Genomic DNA, 15,028 nt, shown 5'->3' with positions numbered 1-15,028 from the left:
CGCTCTTCATCTATTGGATGCCTGCCCGCGGTTGGTCTTAGTGTCGCCTCTCTTTCTCTGTTGCCGGCTTGTTCTAGCTGCGGTAGAGTAGGCGTTCCGCTTCCATAGCGCCTCTTACGGAGTACTTCAGCATGGTTTCGCAGACGTTGCTGCGAAAAGTGCGATAGCTCCGGATGTTTCTCGCACCACAGAGCATGCAGCCATGCCATGTAACCTCGTTCAGGGGCCACACTCGCATCGTAGCTCTCTAGCAAGTCGTGATTCAGTCGCTCTGTCCACCCAAAGGTTGCGAGATCCCGCCGATCCATCGCATTGAATCCATTTGCATTGGCTCCCCCAGCTCTAGATTGGTGGGCATTGTTGGCCGACCCATTGTCGGGAGCCCTGCGCGTTCTGTTGTTTTAAACCGCACTTACTACAACTATGTTTGGTGTTGTCATTGTTGTTCCCACGAGAAGCTATGGAAAGGGGTTCGTCCATCCTTGTAGAGCCCCGCATGCAAGGATAAGGCTGCGTTCTCTGAGAGGTAGCCTGGTATCCCAGAGTCACCGTTCTAGACACCTCACCCAAGTGCCATTCAGTTTTCGGCACGGTTTTCACACCTCCGCTTGTGGGTTAATTTCTTCGGTACCACCCCTGGACAATTGTGCGCGACTACCTATTTATTTTTTTAACCATATTCAGCAGAAACCCTTGGTACAGAGACCCTCTATCCGCAACCCGAGGACGCGTTCCGTGACTTTGTCATAGGTCCTTCGGTTTGATTCTAGAGGAATCAAAACCGTACCGAATAAATATATATATATATATATATAAGAATAAATAATCATTTAGTCCTAAAAATTTTTGTGAAAAGAACAAATAATAATTTATTGATAAAAAGTTATCTATATTTTCAACTACGTTCCAGTAATAAAGTGCGAGCGGCAGTTTTTCGAAAGCACGCAGCAAAATCGAAATTAGTACTGCAAAGGGGAAATTTTCTTTTAAATATATTTATTTTTACTTCCTAATTTTAATTAACAAAGACGTCGATAGTTCTCCTATTTCATGAATTTTAGAAATAATATTAAACATGATAATAACTGCTGAAGTTATGTACAGAACGAGTAAAGAATTTTCATGAATCCAGGTAAGGATATTAAAGTCTAAGATATTAAAGGCCAAGACCATCACAGAGCGCACATCAAGCCAACGAAACATTGAATATACGAAAGTGCGAGTTTGATAAATTGTGAGTAGTGAGATGTGTCATCCAGGATCGTCTTTATATACAAGGTAAATCGAATAAAGATGCAAACTATATAAATATTAGCATATCATAATACGTAATTCGCGCATTTTGTAATTTTGAAAGTTTCCAAATAAAAAGTATATAATTTTCAAAGGATTTAGAATGATTGATGTTTATACTTACTATAATATATTTATCGCCTTTAAAAGGTGTATAATTTTAATATAAGAATATAGTTTTGAATGAGTAATTCTAAAACAGTTTCATCTTTGTATGCTTTAAACTAAAGTTTTTTCTTTGATTAATTTTTATATTAATTTTTGGAGATTCTGAATTAAAAATTTCACAATATTGTAGTTTTAAATTAAAATGTTAAATAACATTATAGCAATATTGCTGGTGTACTTTTTATTTTTATGTTCAATGTAAGATCTTAAAATTTTCTGATTTTTAGTTAAAAATTCAAATAGATCAATCTTTTTCACTTAAAATATATTTGATCCAAGCATTCCTAAAATGAATCTTTTTTAACGTTTTGGAGTATTTTTTGTTTCATTTTTAATGTTTTTTATTCAAAACTACTATATATTTTCATTTTTTTTTAGAATAATTCAATTTATTTTTTCGTGAATAAAATGAGTAAATGATGTTGTTTTCCACTCTCTCGGACGAGTTCATTAAATTGTGAACCCAACGTTTCGCAAACTCCGTTTCCTTCATCAGGGGAACCAATTATATCATTTACATTTTTAAAAGGTGCAAAAGAAAGCTTATTCAAATCGTAAAAAGATGAAATAATCTTAGTAAATAAAACACTTACGAATTAGTAACGAAAGTCAGTAAACATCTTTAGTTTAAAATCAAGTTATAATGGTGATGAAGTTAATAAAATGCGAAGTTTCCTATTTTAAATTGCCGTATCTGAATTATTCTCTAGAAAAAGAGATTAAATCTTGATTAAAAGTTAAAAATTTTAATCAGTATTTAATCTTATCACTTGATTTTAAACCAAATAGACACAATCCATAAGATGTTCGCTGATTTTCGTTACTAATTCGTAAGTGTTCTATTTATTAAGGTTATTCTATCTTTTTACAATTTCAATAAGTTTATTATTTTTACACCTTTTTGGAGTGTAATTGATATAACTGATTTCCCTGATGATGTAACAATTGTATTTCTGAAACGTTGTGTTTAAAATGTAATAAGCTCGTCCGACAGAGTTAAAAACAACATCGTTTACTCCTGGATTGCGCTAGCATAGAGGACAGCTCGCAGGAGCGTTCTTCAGCAACTCCGACGCACAAATTCTAATTATCGTTCTTTAATAAATTTTTAAAGTTGACATATGATTACATATTATACTTTTTTGTCCATTACTGGTTAATTTGATATCCAACGTGACTATGGTTCGATTTTTTCAAAGATTTAACTTCACTGTATTAGTAATCAGTTTGTTGCAATGAAAAATTTATTTTACCAATTATAATAATAAAATTCGTGAAATAGACAGGTAAAAAGATAGGTATATTTTCAAGTCAATTTGAGTTTAAAGAATGTATAATAAGTATAATAAGTAGTAAATCAGTCAGTGATAAGACTCAGAAGCTCATATGATAATCACACAGTCGATTTTACAATTCAACCCTGCGAAATTCATGTGCATATTTTCATGTTAGGAAATAGTAATCCGTAGTAATCCTAATTCTACTTATATTTGCGAAATAAACGTGTGCAAACAGTAAATAGAAAATTATAAAGATTTTTTAAAGCATTTGAAAGTACACATTCAAGAAAACATTAAAGTTAAATGTGCTCACACAAACTGTAATAAAGCATATAAAAAAATTGGTTCATTCACATTTCATTTATCTAGATATCATAGACAATTTTATGACAGTGATGAAGTACTGAATAAGCATGAATCAAAGTCTGAAAGAAACACAGACAATCGAACATTAAGAGTATTAGACTTAGAGCATGTAGTTAACCCTGATGTTTCTGATGAGTTGAACGAGAAAGAAAAGTGTGATCAAAATGAATGTGAGGTCCATTTGAATGCTTTATTTTTGTCCAATTTATCATTTTTGTTCTCAAAGTTGGAAAGTGACTTTTTAATGCCTGTAAGCACTATTCAGTATCTAGTTCAGGAAATGATAAACATTCACGAACTAGGATTAGATATTTATAAAAAAACTTGGGTCAATTTCATTTAAATCAGTCTTTTTCACCTGAAAATATTAAGTTGATAACAGAATTACTGATTGCGACGGACCCTTTTATGAAAAGCCATGAGAAACTGAACACTAATTATAAACGGAAAATTGATTTTAAAATCCAAAATACTTACAATGAACCAGAACAAGTAACTTTAGGCAAAATTAACGACAAAGAAGAATTTTTTTATTATGTTCCGAATGCAGAAACTTTAAAAGGTTTATATAAAGATAAGTCTTTACAAGAGCATTTTGATAAATTTGAACAAAGTGAATCGGGCGTGATTCAAGATTTTACAGATGGTTTAGCTTATAAGCAAAATAAATTTTTTCAACTGCACCCTGAGGCTTTTATAATATATCTATATCAAGATAATTTTGAAACTGTTAATTCCTTAGGAGCTGCTAAAACAAAACATAAGATTTCGGTAGTTTATTTGTGTGTAGGAAACTTGCCACTTACAAAAGAGCTCAAAATTAATTCGATCCAATTGGTTGCTCCTTGTAAAGAAAAAGTATTTGATCATAAAAAGGTTTATGGACGAATAGTTGAGGATTTGAAAGTAATTGAACGAATCGGAGTAGAGGTTGCTCCTAATAAATTTAGACTCGGTGGCTTGTTGTTTATTGCTGGTGATAATCTAGGTATTCACAGCTTGGGGGGATATAATGAAAATGTTAGCGTTTCTAAATATTTTCGTCGATATTGTTTAATTAATCGAGATGAATTGACTACTAATGGAAGGTGTTGTAGCTTATGATCTTGCCCTATACTTTAAGTTTTTGGCAGAGAAAAGATGGTTTACTTATTCTGATTTAAATTATAAGGTTCAAAGTTTTCCTTATTCCACTGAAGTTGTACGAGATAAACCAGTAAAAGTCCCAGCATTTTCTGAAAAAATTACTGGGGGTGCTTGGCAAATTCGAACACTTCTTAATATGTTGCCTCTTATTATTGGAGATAAAATAAAGGACTTAGATGATCCAGTGTGAGGTTGAATTTTGTCGTTAATTGAAATAGTTGTTATCATTTGCGCACCAAGCATAAATTGTTCTTATTAGCCGTATTTACAAGTAATCACAGATGAGTGCCTTTCTTGAAGAATTTCATCATTTCAAAAAAAATTACGTCATCGACATCATTAGTTATCACACTGTCCTTATCTTATTCTTGAATTTGACCCATTAATGAAAGTTTGCACACTGCGATTTGAAAGTAAGCATACATATTTTAAAACAATAGTTCGATTTGCGAGAAACTTTATTAATGTAACAAAATCCATGAGTGAAAAACATGAACTTTATCAAAGTTTATTTCGATCAGGTTCCAATATGAGAATGATAGTTGAAGTTGAAGGAAAAAGTATCTTTTTTCCTAACATTTATCCAGAAGCACTGCTGAAAGCTATAACTGACAAAAATTTAAATTTCTTAGATAAATATTTTGCCGTTACTGTTAAGGGTAATAAGTACAGAAAGGGGGATGTCGCAGTTATGAGACAAGATTCTTATCAGTTCTTCTCGTTTATTCAGTTTCAATACTTACATTAATATTTCAATGCAAAATTTTAGTAAGATGAGGTATTCTATACTCAAGTTTCAATACTTTTATTGAAATTTTAATACTTTTAATAAAATCTCAACTCAAAATTTAATTAAGATTAGGTATTCTGTACTTAGGTTTCAATACTTTCATTGAAAATTTTAAAATTTTAATGAAAATTTTACTACAAAATTTTGGTGCTTTCGTTGAAATTCTTATACTTTGATTAAAATTTCAGTACAACATTTTATTATGGTTCAATATTCTGTACTTAAGTTTCAATATTTTTAATGAGATTTCAAATCATTTCATGAAAATTTCAATACAAAATATTAGTAAGATCAAATATTCTGTACTTAAGTTTCAATACTCGCATTGAAATGTCAATACTCGATTTTCAAATTTTAATGAAAGATTCTTAAATTTTAATACCAACGTATTGTAACTTTAAGGTACACTTGTCACTGTAACTGGCGTCATGTACTTTTCATTTAAATTTACAACAGACATTTCTAACAGTGTAGAAACAATCGATGCTTAGTATCAAGAATGGTTTCTGTTTCTTCCGCTTTACCAGTAGGTAATAAAATAAGTCACATAAATTTATTTTTTAGGTATATTGAAAATAATGTGTATGTTTAACAATTAAAATACTAATTATTAAGCTTTTTTGTGTCAATATGTACCTGGACGCTTATTTGTTTGAAGTACGTATTTTTGTAAAGCCAGTTTGTAGCTAATAAAAAAATCGAGATGGCGAAGAAGAAATGACAAGAATTTTTTCATAAAATTGATTTAAATAATAGAGAAAAAAAATGAAGTTTTCTTACTAATACAGTAAAAAGGTATTCATACCAGTCAAATCCATGGGTGTGAAATAGATTCTCCTATGCGCCAATTATTAGGTGTGTCTCTCGCACTAGTGCTTCATCATAGTTGATATAAAAACGACCTTGCTATACGTATTAGGTATGACGCCACAGAAAATGTGTCACTTAATCATAATTCGGGAAGCGATAATAGGCCTGCCCACTGTAGAGAGTGAACTTGGCGAAACGGACGGGAGTGACACACTTCTCACCGTGTGCTGTTTATGATGCCAGTGAGGTAATGCAAGGGTATAGGATGGAAATTAGGAGAAGTTGGTTGTGTTTTCAGAACGGTACCTTTGCCTTTAAGTACCATGTGCTACATAACTGTACTGCTTACTTCGATATACTGTAGAAATCTACTGCGCATCATTGAATGCTGTAGAACTGCCCTCCGCATCCCTGCGTGCTGTAAAACTTCCTCTTTCAGTTCCCTCTCTGTGCACATCTTTCAACTCTCTTTTTCTCCTTCTCTGAACGTTTAGAGCAATCCTGGTATATTAATGGTATATTAATGTTACTTTCTGTAAAAAACACCTAAGTCGATTTTAATTTTTATATCGATGGGTTCTACGAATATTAGGCTATCTTTCCCCTACGAATAAGAATTAGGCTAATTTCATTAAGCTACGTTTTCAGGCGGAATCCATAACCTATTATTTTTCGAAACATTTTCTAGGAATTCAAAAATCCAGTATTTTGTATTGTAGTTTGTAATGTAATTTAGGCTCCTATAATTTTTAAAATAAGAAATTTTAAAAGATTCTTATTTCTTTTAACACTTCTACGCGTTTCCTAAATTTCATACAAAATAAGGTTAGCCTAATTCTTAATGGTAACTAAAAGATAGCCTAGTATTTGTAGAGCACACAAGCACTTTTTCACATTTTCAATTATTAAGGAAAAAAAAAATTTTTTTAATACCATGTACGCTATGACTGCTGAATATTGAAAATAAAATCAAAATTTTTATTAATTCGGTCGTAATCTTATATTAGTGAAACTCTCTGTCATAGAGAAGTTATGTATCTGCACTTATAATAACTTTATACAAACTTCAATACTTAAGCAAAATTTCAGTAATAGCTATCTGTGATACAGGTGCGCAAAATAATAGGCGATTTCCGACTAGTGAGACTTGCAGTACGAGTCGGAGGCTCGAAGCATGAGTTGAAGAGCTGAAGGCAAATGTTGCAATCATAAGAGTAGCAATTGCATGTACACGCCTCTATTGTACGCTGTGCTGGGTCGATGTTCTAAATAAAGTATCTCTAAGGATACATACGCATCAATTCCGTCGCTTTTAGAAATTAAATATTTTCCCGCATAGTTTGCTGGGTTGAAGCACTTTGCGCATTAATTAGAGGCATAACCTGAATAAATTCCCGTTATTTCGAGCGCAAGACGAACCCTTTAGGCTAGATAAGATCTGATGAGGCATTTTTGAAGTTAGGTCTTTGAAATAAACGCATAAGAGCTGATGAGTGACGTAAGCGCACTTGTTTTCATTTTTCTTCGAACATAAAATATAGTCACATCAGGTTTTTTCTGTGGCAAGAATATAGTGCTTATAGATTCCAAAATGATCATTTTGACCCGGACTCATAAATACATGAATATCTAATAAACAAGAACCAGCTAAGAGGGCCCTCATATAGACATACACATTTTAAATAGCCTCAGACTGAAATTTCGAGTAAATCGCACTATCGACACCAACTACTAGATATCTATACCTATATAGGGGAGGTGCGGCGCGCATAACATATAAATCGATATCAAGAAAAGTATAATCGATAATGTGATTGTAAAATATCTTGCGTGGTATTATATACAGAAATAAAGAACTTTCCATATATCTGTAAACTAAGTTTACCTACTTGTGATACATGTTCATCCTTCAGAAAAGTCAAACGATCAATTTTACAAAAGTTTATTACATGTAGAGCAAAATGCTATAAGATTCACTATTTTTACTGCAGTATTCATAATAGAAGAGGAACACCTGAAACAAACTTTACGTCATAAAAAATCAACAGTTTCTCTGATTAACCAAATTTTTTCATCTTTCGACATTGCATTTGTAAACTTTAGCGTCATATTTTAACAACACACTTGCACACGAAATGGTTCGAGACTAAATGTCGAAATAAGCCGATTTGAAAATTCAAGAAAAATAAATAAGACGACAAGGAACGTTTGCAGGTACATAATAATATATTTGTTATTACATACTCAAAATTATATGAAACGTCATTTTTAGGAGGAGTGTGTTTCACTTAAGTGTCAGCATTTGTTACATGGGAGACAGTTTGTTTGATATATATTTTGTGTTAAATCTTTTATGGTAATTATATGGCAGTCCAATAATAATTCAACATCCAAATATTATCTTTTAATGGTGATTGATATTGTTGAATATAAATGAGAAAGCTGCTTCTAACTGTGTTAATAAAAATGATTCATTATTATTTATTACAAAACAATTGTTTATAAAGTACGAAAGTTGATAAGGTTAAAAAATAGAACAAAAAATAGACGCAAAGCACTTTGCGTGTCCTAAAACTTGTACAATGCATGCAATACATCATCAGCATACACATGAAAAAGAACCTAAAGAACTTTGTGACTTTTTTCCTTGTAAAAGTGACCGAGTGCGGAGCGAATTTATAAACAAAAAAATCGCTTACCCTTATGTATGCTTTAGACTTGTGAATTAACTCGGACTCTGATCGGAAATCCAAAGGAAATAAGTCCTGAATATATTTTTAGTTTGTACGGCAGCATTCGAATCCGGATCCTAGGGATCTCTCTTAAAGAGATTCCACGATAGGATTTGAGAAACCGACGTAGCATTGACTTGACGTAGACTTGACATTGCAGTAGCTTGGACGTGATGCGCGCGCATGTATTTTCAACTGTTTATTTCCATGAATCGTAAAATCATAAAAATAAACAGTTGAAAATACATGCACGCGCATCACGTCCAAGCTACTCAATGTCAATTCAATGCTACGTCGGTTTCTCAAATCCTATTGTGGACTCTCCTTTAGCTCTGTTTTTGGTTGAAATCGTAATTTACGCTCGCCTTTATCATTCTGTATCTAATCACTTCATATTCAACTTTATATTAGACGCAGAATCTGGTATTAATAAATTCAAGATAGTGTAAACAAATGAACTGTTCACTAACAAGGCTCTAAAGAACAAAATCACTTTTCTTAAATATGTTGCAGATGAGACATACTGGTGTGAAGCCTTATGAGTGTCGAATATGTCAGAAAAGATTTTTTCGTAAGGATCATCTTGCTGAGCATTTTACGACACATTCGAAAACTTTGCCTTATCACTGTCCTATCTGTAATAGAGGCTTTCAAAGACAAATTGCAATGAGAGCTCATTTTCAAAACGAACATGTTGGTCAACATGACATGGTTAAATCCTGCCCTTTATGTCACTACAGAGCTTCCACCATGAAATGCCTGAGACTACATTTTTTTAATAGGTTAGTATATGTAAGTGATTTAAATTTGTTGATTATATTGCATCAACCGATATAACATGTATATTATATAAAGGCGATTTTACATTTGTTATATCTCTACAGCCGAATCTCTAAGCTGTTGAAAATTAGGACCTTATTTTCTTAGATAAATAAACTACAGACGAATAGTATCCGTTCACTACATTGTAGAAAATTGCAAGAATTTTCCACACTTTTAGTGGGGGAAAATCTACATTTTCGTAGGGAAAATAATTTTCGCCAAGATGCGGGAAAATCTTCCTAAAAGTCCTTAGTATGTACTACAAAAATTGGGAAAAAATCCCTAAAATTCAGGAAATTATATAATACCTACAATTTTTGGGGAAATTTTCCTCAACTTAGGGTAATTTATACGAAACTTTTGAAATATTCACTACAATTTGGGTGATTGATTGATTCCTACTAAATTTAGGGAATCGTTCCAATAGTAATGTTTGATTTTCCACGTAGATTAGTTAAATTTTCTACAAAAAATTTGAAGTATTAACGTATGTTCAGGAAGATATTATGCCCTAAAATATTCGATAAAATAGCACAATGTTTTTAATAATTTTACATATTTGTTTTGAAGAAAAGATTTATTAATGTTATAGTCACCTCAAAGATATTTAATGAATAAATATTAAGCTGATAATTTTGTATGAAAAACAAACTTTTTATAAAAATAATCAAAATGTACAAAAAGACGTAATCTTATTTTTTAAATAGTAGCAAAAGGTGCCCGCACGAAGTCAGAAGACTCTAAATTCGTATAGATGCTCATTTCTAAATTGACCTGTAAGTTTTGACACGTGGAGATAAAGTCTAATCCTTCAAGTAGTGAAAATTGGAAAGAAAAAAAGTTTTTGATTAATAAGTATAGAGTAGTATACTATGCAGTACGGTATAGTTTAGATTTTACTACAGCCTTCATTGTAATCTTCCGATTCTGTGCTGGCAGTTTGGGAGAAAATCCGCTAGGGCGCGACGTGCCACCTCTTTGGCAACAGTAATGACGCGTCGAGTGCTTAAGACAGCAGTCGACACATAGTAGAGCATAATTACCTGGAGCTGAAGCTAGCGTGATCAACATGACGATTTCTTCTGAGCGAGGCTCTTTCATAGCTACGGTCTACCTGCACTTGTTTTTTTATTAATATTCCTCAAATTTTGGGAAATTTTGCCTACATATATACCTGCAATTTTAACCATAGGAAAATCTTGGGAAAAATTCATCACTTTTTGGTTTATATTCTACAGGAATTTTCCCTACTGAAACCCCCATGTATTCTCCAAGAAAATGTTTACAATAAAACCATGTGACCTATTTAAAGTTAGCCTTGATCGTGATTTATAATTCATAATATAGATAAAAATAGTTTTTAAATCCGCTGTAAAGCTTATTAAATTATGCGTCAAATGAGCCTTAGTTGAGGTAATTTGGTCTTGTGGGGATTGAATTATCACATGAAAAAGACAAAAATTAAACTCTGATTTTTAAGGAATATTGCAAGTCAACTCATGGCAGGAGTTATGAAAATAAATGTATTATTTTAATAATCAACAAAATTGATCTTTAGGATTTTACTTCTTCTCCGAGGTCGAAATAGAACACATGAACTTATCAAACATAATTATATACTAGTTACGTAACTGCTATAAAACCGGTTGTTAAATGTTACATAACTGGTGAGTCAAAGGTGACCCACCTGTGATGCAAATTTTCAGTTTGCTCTGGAACCATGTTATAAAAGTGTTATGTCATTCGGATGTTATGTAACACTCGCTGAGGGGTATTTTAATGTAGCACGTTTACTGGGGTTCGTATCTCAGGAAACATTGTTGTATAATAGTTATGTAACTGTTAAATAACGGACTGTAACATGTTACATAAATGGTACGTCACAGGCAATTCACCTGTGATGCAAAATGTCACAGTCTGCAATGTAACTCTGTGACATACGTATGTTTTGTAAAATGCATGTAACCATGTTACGATATATAAATGTTATGTGCCATTCACGGGACCGTAATACAATGATAATTTTGCAAAAAAAAATGGTATTATATATCATCACTGTACTTAATCGAGTTGTACTATCGTGTCGCGTGGATCTTTTCGCCAGAATCTCAGCCAAGCTTTTTTAGTCCAGACATCCTATGAAAAATTATGCATTAATTGATATCTGACATTTTACTTATCACCTTATAGTTTTAGCATGTAGAATAAAACCCTATATGTTTTAGTCCAAATCCTAGATTGATAGTGTATGTAAATATTCGTTGATGATAGCTGTAATAGTTTTTTTGTTCATTACAACGAACCAGTTTGTCTGAAAGGAAAAAGTTTGAAAATCTAGGCTTCACAAATATCTACAAAATTACGGGTCATACGTTAAGATTTTTCCATTCGTTTACTTGAAAAAAAAAATACAAATCGTCAGAAATTATTTGTGTTTTAATATGCAATTATTTTTACAATAATGGAGCATAATTAAATTGCATGAAAATGGCTTTAAAAAGACGGTTTGTTCTTTGCTTATATACAAATGAAATAACTCCATCTGTTTTCAATTTATTGACTGATTATGGATTACTGCTTGAGGCAGTCTATGATAGCCAAGTGGGGGAAGCCGCTGCCGTCTACGCATAGTTATTAGACAATATTTGAAGTATTTTTTCCATTTTTTTCATGAACTGATTTTTAAGATACAAATATAGTAAAACTCGTAGATAGGATGCCCCACTATAGTCGTTCCGAGAACTTACGCCAAACCGCAGGTAGGTGTAACAGGTGCTTCGCCGGGTCCGCGGGATGTGCGGTGGTCAGTCAGGCGTGAAAAAACAAAAGCTTTTACATCCGAAGCTGTACTATATCGGGTTTGTTCCCCATCGCCGCCAAATAATAAGTAATTACATACACAAAAAATGCAATTTCGAATGGTTTTTTTTTTCTAGTAAACAAATGAACGCATTTTGACGTACGATCCGTGATTGTGTAGATATAAATTAAATTAAAATAGCCGCAGATACCCTTCTCCTAATTTAGTTTTTGCGACGTGGTTGATAAAACCTGGTTCATGCGGCTAAATAAGTACTACGCATTAGGTAACGTTTAGTTTAGTTCACTTTGTAGAAGCGTAATCCAAAAACTATTACTACTTCTGAGTTAATGAAAGGGTGTTCACACATTCCACGGTGTTTGCTTGACTAGGAGTTTGTCAAGACCGGATTCATTAGCCCGAATATTTACTTACGCACTATATGAAGTTTAATCAAATTCAGTTTTAAGTAGCATAATCTTAAAACTGCTATCTATTTCTTCTACGGTACTTAAGCTGGGCCCAGATAGTTGGATGTAATGTGCATGAAAACCGAAAGATATCCACCGAGACCTTTTTCAATTTTTTTTGTGCGGGGTCCTTTGTGATATTCCTAGGAAATTGTTCATTAACGTAAATACGCTGTATTAAAAAATTTCAGAGAATTTTCGGTAATTATGATCATTTATGATCCAATATGTCCAAAATCTGTCATACAATCTGTCAACTTGATGCTCGATGCTATGCAAAATAATATGCATTATTAGGAATGTAACATAACGATCGCAACTCGTGTCAATGCAGCCCTCGCTTTACTCGGACAGCAAACATCACACTCGTTACAGTCGCTGTGTTTTATCCCTTGTAATATAACATACTATTATTTAACAATTGTGTCGAATTTTTTTAGATACAATGTTTGATAGTGAATAGTAATATAAAATTAGTTTTATTTTTAAAGGATTAAGACAAATAACTTTCTAGATAGTTCTAACTCGTTGGACTCTAGCCTCGTTATACTATCATAGTATTGTAGATAGTCTAGAAGGTTCTCGTGCATTAGATGTCGCATCTGGCGTTGAAAATAAAATACAATGGGAAGTCTTTTAGAAACTGATGTCCAGGATCACCAAAATTGATTCTAAATTACACCTAAAAGGTTCTCGTGCATAAGGTTTCGCGTCTGGTGTTTAAAATAAAATTCTACTGAAAGTCTTCTAGGAATTGATAACCGTGATCACTAAATTTTACTCGAAACTCAATCGAGGCGGTTTCCGTACATCAGGTGGGAAATACGTAATGGTCTGACAGAGAGCGGACGTGTTTGAGTTTTTGCAAGTATTTTTACTGCCTTTTCGTGTGTTTTCAACCAAATATTTGTGTTTTGTGAATTTTTTAAAAGGTGATGCCTACGGTTAGTAAAAAAATTACAAACTTTGGTCAGATTTCATTGAGATTTTGCATAAATCCGTTGTGAAGCTCCCAGTTTTCAAGTTATAGATTATGCAGGTTCCTTGAACGCTTGGCGTAAACGTCGATAAGGTATGGACCCAACTACACGAGAAAAATCTGTCCCTAAGAAAGTCACGTACTAGTAGATTGGTTTAGGATATGAGAAAAATTTGTCGGACATTAATGTATTTTCGTAAATAATCTCCGAAATTCGAGCAAAAAATTGACGAATTCGATGAGAACATTCTAAAATGGCTCATCTCTTTTTTTCTGTGTGAATAATTACAAAAATATTACGACTGATTTTGAAAAGATTCTCAGATCACTTATGAGATCGCCCAACAAGTCCGGGAACTGGTATGTAGTTTAGCCTACACTTGGCATATTTGCGAATTTATAAATTAATATCAATTAAATAGCCCAAATAAAAATGTTCCTTTTTATATTTAAGTCTGAAATTTTCAGGAACTGTTCGTAGAAAATTTGAACTGTTCGTAAAAAACTTCGAAAGGACCCCGCAAGACACTGAGTCCAGAAAACGCCAGGTTTCGAGATAGGAGGGACCAAATGTCACTTTTCATGGACGCGAGAGGAGTTCCACTGACCTTTGAAGACTGTTTGGCACTACGCTATATGGTTTGTGCTTCATCTAGCTGTAGCTCTTGATTATCGGCTGCTTGAACTAAGTTATCTTCTACGTAGGATGTTCAGATCTTATATTTCGTTGAGCGTCTGAAACGAGAATACACTCGCACTCTGATTAAACCCAGTTCATCGACAAGTTCGTCCAACTCCAAATCCTCCATTCGCTCCCTGTCAAACTTATCTTGGATGTAAGCTCCTGCTAGATTCAGCTGATAGATTCATGCCGTCAGTTCCTTCAGATAATTCATATCCAACCTAGGAAAATGAGGTACTTGGTGTTCATTAAGATGAATCCATCTGGCATTCCTGGTATGCAGGTTTTCAATTCTAACTCTAGCCTGGACGACGTTGGGTTCACGTGATTCTCGTAACATTATTTGGGCTAAATCTACGATCGCTTCAGCCATCTGTATGCAAGGACGATACATATTTTATGTAGCCATTCCGTGCCTCTACGATCCACCTTGTCTTATTGATCAATCTTGAGTCATTTGCTTCTTCTATATCAAATTTCTTTTGTCCACGAACTAACGGAGGTGGTATTTTGTAGTTAATACCAAGATTTTCAAGAAGCGATAGGGCATCATGATAACCACGGTCCACATTGATAACACAGGCCCACAAAAAAACAAAAGTGTCTGTGCAATTGACCAGACCTATATATTCTTATGTATTTTTCGACGCTGAATCCGAATTTGCAATGAAAAAGTAGGGTCCAGCTACT

At 33.2% G+C, this 15,028-nt stretch overlaps 1 protein-coding gene across 6 annotated transcripts in view; it reads left to right on the top strand.

Annotated features, from left to right (window-relative positions):
• LOC117172735 (zinc finger protein ztf-16) overlaps positions 1-15,028 on the top strand; it is a 202,389-nt gene that overhangs the window by 148,539 nt on the left and 38,822 nt on the right. For all 6 annotated transcript variants that reach the window (XM_033360911.1, XM_033360907.1, XM_033360909.1 and 3 more), the window contains one exon: positions 9,099-9,367. In XM_033360911.1, the coding sequence (XP_033216802.1) occupies positions 9,099-9,367 (269 nt within the window). The remainder of the gene's footprint in view (positions 1-9,098; positions 9,368-15,028) is intronic.

This window comes from Belonocnema kinseyi, chromosome 5 (assembly GCF_010883055.1).
Source record: "Belonocnema kinseyi isolate 2016_QV_RU_SX_M_011 chromosome 5, B_treatae_v1, whole genome shotgun sequence".
NCBI lineage: Eukaryota > Metazoa > Arthropoda > Insecta > Hymenoptera > Cynipidae > Belonocnema > Belonocnema kinseyi.
This window is presented reverse-complemented; position numbering and strand designations above follow the sequence as displayed.